Source organism: Rhinolophus sinicus, chromosome 17, assembly GCF_057876585.1.
Source record: "Rhinolophus sinicus isolate RSI-liver-muscle chromosome 17, RSI-T2T, whole genome shotgun sequence".
In the NCBI taxonomy this organism is placed as follows: domain Eukaryota; kingdom Metazoa; phylum Chordata; class Mammalia; order Chiroptera; family Rhinolophidae; genus Rhinolophus; species Rhinolophus sinicus.
Genome location: NC_142517.1, coordinates 81,569,366 through 81,575,636, shown reverse-complemented (window position 1 = coordinate 81,575,636; position 6,271 = coordinate 81,569,366). Strand labels below are relative to the sequence as shown.

General features: G+C 32.4%; 1 protein-coding gene across 1 annotated transcript; it reads left to right on the top strand.

The window, feature by feature from the left end:
* The first annotated feature begins 4,876 nt into the window (after window positions 1-4,876).
* Window positions 4,877-5,986, top strand: LOC109460774 (olfactory receptor 5K1). The gene has a single exon (XM_019756486.3). The coding sequence runs from the start codon at window positions 5,018-5,020 to the stop codon at window positions 5,984-5,986; it is 969 nt and encodes a 322-aa protein (XP_019612045.3). The 5' UTR covers window positions 4,877-5,017.
* Window positions 5,987-6,271: the final 285 nt, after the last annotated feature.

Here is a 6,271-nt window from a genome sequence, read left to right as displayed (position 1 = left end):
CCCTCATCCTAATCCTCGGAAGCTGTGAACATGTTGTTAACATGGCAAGGGGGAATGAAATGATGCTGGATTATCCAGTGGGTCCAATGTGATTTTTAAAATGAAAACAGAAGCAGAAGAGTCAGAAACAGAGCGATACAATATGAGAAAGATTTAACTGGCCATTTCAATCTTTGAGAATGGAAGGGGCTGTGAGCCAAGAAATGCGAAAGACTCTTAGAAGCTGGAAAAGGCGAGGAAATGGATTTGTCCCTACAGCCTTCAGAAGGGACATCAGCTTCCAGAATCATGAGAGAATAAATTTATGTTGTTTTAAACTACTGAGTTTGTGGCAATTTGCTATAGTAGCAATAGGAAGCCCCCCAGGCTTCTCATTGAATTGAAAATAAAATGCAAACTCAATTCTTTGTGTTACTAACCCTTTAAAATCAACTCTTCAATCTCATCATCAACCACTTCTCCCTGCCTTTTATGGGTTCTTCAAACATGTAAACTTATTTCTGCCTTAAGGATGTAGAGTAAGAAATAAATCACGAAAATGAACCAAATAAATTGAAACTTGAGATTGATGGGCAATATGTATTCATAACATTATAAATAATGGAAGACTCCTCAATAAGGAAGTATTTTGAGGAAAGGAGTCTTTTGAAGCAAGAAAAATTTAAAGGTTATTCTAGCAACTAAGGTTAAAGACATTATAAATATAATTTCAAAGGAAGAATCTAGAAATTGTATAATGACTTAAAAGAGGTGGGAAAGATGCTACTTTACAACCTCTGCTCATATCACACCTTCTCTCCTCTGAGGCAACAAATCTTAGCTCAGTTCTCACTTCCTCTGTAAAGCGTTTGCTGACCTATCTAGTGGGAACTTTTTCTTCCCACTTAGGACTTTATATTCAGATTGCTGAGAAGAATAAATGGTATTAACACAAGTGAATTAAAATCAAAACATGGTCGTTAAAATTTGCTTAGAAATGGGCATTCGCCTTACTCTCTAGGTCTCAAAGGATACATTTATTATTCTAATTTAGGATGTCGATAATATTTAAGAGATTAGGTCTCTCAGGCTACACGCTGATGTCAATGCCAAGTAAATCCCTTTAGAATTATTTAAAATATGAACCATTCTCTACCAAAGATATAAATATTATCACTGACCTGTTGATAGAAATATTCTCCAAAACTATCAAAAAGATAAAGTTGTGTTTCTGGATCTACTTTAAAAACCAACATCAGGCAACCAACTAGCCTTTATAAAACTCTTATCAGGGAAATCCAGGTGAGAAAATATTTAGAAATTTTATTAACCTCCAGAAACATTTGTTTCTTTAAGATCTTTAAAGGTTTTTGTCTTTACAAATTCTTATTTTTCAATTTTTATAGTTCCTTAATTCTTTCCTTGAACCTAAAGTCTATAGTGTAAGCACTCGTGAAATTACTATAATTTATTTGTATCACTCCTGAATTCAAGAGAAGCCTAAATTTACCAAAAATAAATAAGTAAAGGCACACTTTTGTAGTAATAACAGAAAACATTAGTGAAGTTTTTGAAACCTCTTTGAATGATGTTTGCCGTATAACTTACAAATTAACAGATGAAATGGGTTATTAACCTCTACAATGAAATGATGTTTAAAATGTTTATGTTGGACATTCCCTATGTATTAAACAAATAGTATGAATAAGGAATATACTCTCAAAGCATTCTTTCAAACTCCTGATGCAACTTGAGGGAGCATTCTAGTTTCTCTTTTGATTTTTAGAGAAACTAAATATCAATGTAAAACTTATTTCTGTTTGATTAATTATCATCAACTCGGAAAACTGAAGGAAATCCTACTACATATGACTTCAAGCTGGTAAGTCTAAGGCATTTAATTAAAAATTATTCAAATTATACTTACATAGATTTCAAACATTCATTTTGAAATATTGTTCCCCAAAGTATCAGTCCCAAATAGTCTGAGATTTAAAAGTTAGTAATGTTTTCAGGAATCCAAAAGGAGAGAGATCTTCCTACTGCTCTCTAAGATGCTTTTCCTTTGTTACTGGAATACAGAGTGCAGTAATAGTTATGAATATCAAGAAAACTATCAGTGTGGAAATGTCTAGGAGGGTCAACTGATCTTCTAAGAAAGTATGTAATGCAGAGTAGACATTTAATGAAAACCAGGACAATGAATAAGTGATTCTTGAATTAACTAAAATAAACAAAGATAGACTGAAATAAAGCATTCCTCGATAGATTAGAGCACCATCTTTAAGGAAAAATTTAAGAGATAGATAATTGAAGGTTTACAAATAGACTGAAAGTTTAATAAATGTGAGCATCATAGAATCTTAGAATATCATAGAAACATAACATTCAAAAGAGTAAAACTTGACACCAAAGAGTTATTGCTTTACATAGAAGTAAGTGGCCTTAAGAATGCATTACCACAAGATGTGAATATATTCCTGAATGGTTTGAGATACATGCAAGATTGTCAGCAAATTATTTTTTATAACTGTGAATATAATTATCACAGGGATGTATTATACCATCCTCAATACATCCAATGTAATGTTATCCACTATAGAATTGTAAAATGCAGAAAATACTATTTGGCTTCCCAGTGGTTATTGTGGAATTATCAAATTATAAACAATAGCAGACCTAAGAACATGTCATTTTATCTATTTAATAAAAAATTGTTTTCTGATTATATAAGTAATACTCATTGTAGATAATTTGAAATAGAGGAAAATATAAAGAAGAAAAAAGTGATCTATAATTTCCAATGCACAGAGAAAGTTAGTATTTACATTTTGATGTGCTTTGTGCTGCCTTTCCATTTATATATAAATATTTATTTAGAAAATTAGGATTATTCTGTATATAAAATTTAATTTTTTCACATAATGTTTTATTGTCTATTTTATCATTACATTCAATGTTCTAAGTAAACACAATATACACTAGTAATAACGATTACACAATATATTGACCAAATGTTTACCATTTTGGTGTTTTGAATTTTTCACTATTATAAGTGACATTACAATGGACATCATAATGTGTAAATCTTTGTCTGAGGTTCCAATTATTTCTTTCTGCCAGATACATGGTTACTGATCATAGGGTGTGGACATATATGAGTTTCCTTAATCTATTACCAAATTGTTTTCCAGTGATTGCACCAATTTATACTTCTGCCAGAAGTCAAATTAGTTTCCCATTTTACTGTTTTAAACAAGACCATATATCATCATTTCTTCTTTTTTTTAAATCTATTTTGATAGACAAAATAAATATACCCTCATAACTGTTTCAAATTATGTTTTTCTGATTAGTAATGAAGTCAAACATTTTAAATTTGTTAAAAAATTGTAGTTTTTGAGATTTTTCTATTTCTGTCCTTTATGTATTTTCTATGATTATTCCTACTGATCTGTATAAACTCTTTATAGAATAAAACTATAGAAACATTATCACATTTATTGCAATAATTTCCTGGTTGATTTTACTAATGACCTTTTTGACATATAGTTATAAAATTGAACTTAATCAATTTTTAACCCTTGGGATTTCTCCAAATTCTTTTGGTAGCATTTAAATTTGTTTATACACATACACACGAATAACTTTACATCGCATGCATAAATGGTATTACAAATGACCTGAAAGTTTTTGTTCTTTTTGTTTGTTTGTTTGTTTGTTTGTTTGTTTTAAGTGGTGAAAGAGTAGTTTATTAAAAGAGATAGTACATTCCAAAGAGTTTGGAGCGGGCCCTGAGCAAAGGCAAGGCTCAAAGGCCCAAAGGTGGCATTATTAAGAGAAAAAGTACATTCCAGAGTGCCGAGCGAGCAAAAGAAGAGGCTCAAAGGCCTGGAAGTTTTTTAATATAGGCTCTTTTTATTTCTTTCCCCACCTTTCTCCCAGTCCTCCCTACTTCCATCCATATCACTTTCCCCAAACAACTCCCAGGGATATAAATACTTTGCAAATAGCCCTCTTTCGTCCCCAACACATTTTATTTTTAAATGTATACTCCACTAGCACTGGAGATAGTAAATTGCTAAGGATATGCAAATGAAAGTAATCTGTTTTAAAACAAATTTCTTGTAATGAAGTATACATAACAAAAATTATCATTTTAACCATATTTAAGTAAATAGTTCAATAGCATTAAGTACATTTATACTGAGCAACCATCATCACCATCCATCTCCAGAACTTATTCAACTTCCCAAACTGAAACTCTGTACCCATTAAACAATAACTCCCCATTCCCTCCCTCCCCCTGACAACCACCATTCTACGTTCTGTCTCTATGAATTTGACTACTTTAATTCCTGTAAGTGGAATTACCCTACAATATTTGTCCTTCTTTGTCTAGTTTATTACACTTAGCACAATGTCATCAAGGATCATCTATCTTTTAACATGTGCCAGAATTTCATTCCTTTTTGAAGCTGAATAATGTTCCTTTGTATGTATGTGCCATACCACATTTTGTTCAACCATTCACTATTCATCGATGGACATTTCGGTTGTTTCCACCTCTGGCTGTTGTGAATAATGCTGCTATAAATATGGGTGTACAAAAATAGTTTTTTAAACAGCATTGTTAATCAGGATATATACAGTCTTTGAAATTCTTTGGGGATACTGATACCAATTGCTGACACTTAAATTATGAATCAGCTTTACCTAAACCATATAGAAGAACCAATATAGAAGAACATTTCTCTCAAGACCTCCAGAAGCATCTTTGTACATCTAATCTGATGTTTTTCTTGAAACTATGCTAAATAAATGGTTTAAAAAAATACCTAAACAGGTAATATCTTCAAGAAATTATACTTCCCCAGAATTGGGCATGCACCAAAATCCATGTGACATGTGAAAACATTATGAAAGATATTCTTCCTCCTTCTGGGCTAGAAAGAGCTCAGCAGATGAATTGGGCATATTATAAATTAGTACCTCATTTCTCCACTTTTTTTTTTTTTTCTCAACAGAGAAATCAGGAATGGCTGAAGAAAATCATACTATGAAAACTGAGTTTATCCTCACAGGATTTACAGATCACCCAGAGCTGAAGATCTTTCTCTTTGTGGTGTTCTTTGCCACCTACCTGATCACCATGGTGGGGAATCTTGGCCTGATGATATTAATTTCAAAAGAGCATCGTCTTCACACACCAATGTACACCTTTCTGGGTAACCTCGCTCTTGTGGATTCTTGCTGTGCCTCTGCCATTACTCCTAAGTTGTTAGGGAACTTCTTTTCTGAGAACAGAATGGTTTCCCTCTATGAATGTATGGCCCAATTTTATTTTCTTTGCACTGTTGAAACTGCAGACTGCTTTCTTCTGGCAGCAATGGCCTATGACCGCTATGTGGCCATATGCAGCCCACTGCAGTACCACACCATGATGTCAAAGAAACTCTGCATTCAGATGACCACAGGGGCCTACATAGCTGGAAACCTGCATTCCATGATCCATGTAGGGCTTTTATTTAGGTTAGCTTTCTGTGAATCTAATCGCATCAACCACTTTTATTGTGATATCCTTCCTTTATACAGACTCTCCTGTGTTGACCCTTATATTAATGAACTGGTACTGTTTATCTTTTCAGGCTCAATTCAAGTCTTTACCATAGGTAGTGTCTTAATATCTTATCTCTACATTCTTTTTACTATTTTCAAAATGAAATCTAAAGAGGGAAGAGTCAAAGCCTTCTCTACCTGTTCATCCCACTTTTTGTCTGTTTCATTATTCTATGGATCTCTTTTTTTCATGTACATTAGACCAAATTTGCTTGAAGAAGGAGATAAAGATATACCAGCTGCTGTTTTGTTTACAATAGTAGTTCCCTTACTAAATCCTTTTATTTATAGCCTGAGAAATAAGGAAGTAATAAGTATTCTGAGAAATATTCTGAAGAAAAAAAAATCTCAAGGAAGTCTGAAAAAAATGACATCTACTGTAGCCTAATAATTGAAATGCAGAAAAATTTTCCAAGTGGAATTACACAGAGAAAATGCAAAAATTGTATATGAAATATTTAAAAATACCATAATAAAGTTAAAGTTAATTTAAGCAGCAATATGGAGACAATATACAGGAAGGAGAAAACTGTGCTAAATCTTAACTCAAAATAAAAATCAAAACCAAACTGAATTCATTTAAGAAACAACTTAGTATGTTGCCAAGCTCATGGAATGTGTTAGCATCAGGGCTTATCAGCACCCAAAAGAAAAATATGTATCAATAAAACTG

Coding starts and splice junctions, on each gene's coding strand:
- LOC109460774 (XM_019756486.3), top strand. CDS start 5,018: ATGGCTGAAGAAAATCATACTATGAAAACTGAGTTTATCCTCACAGGA.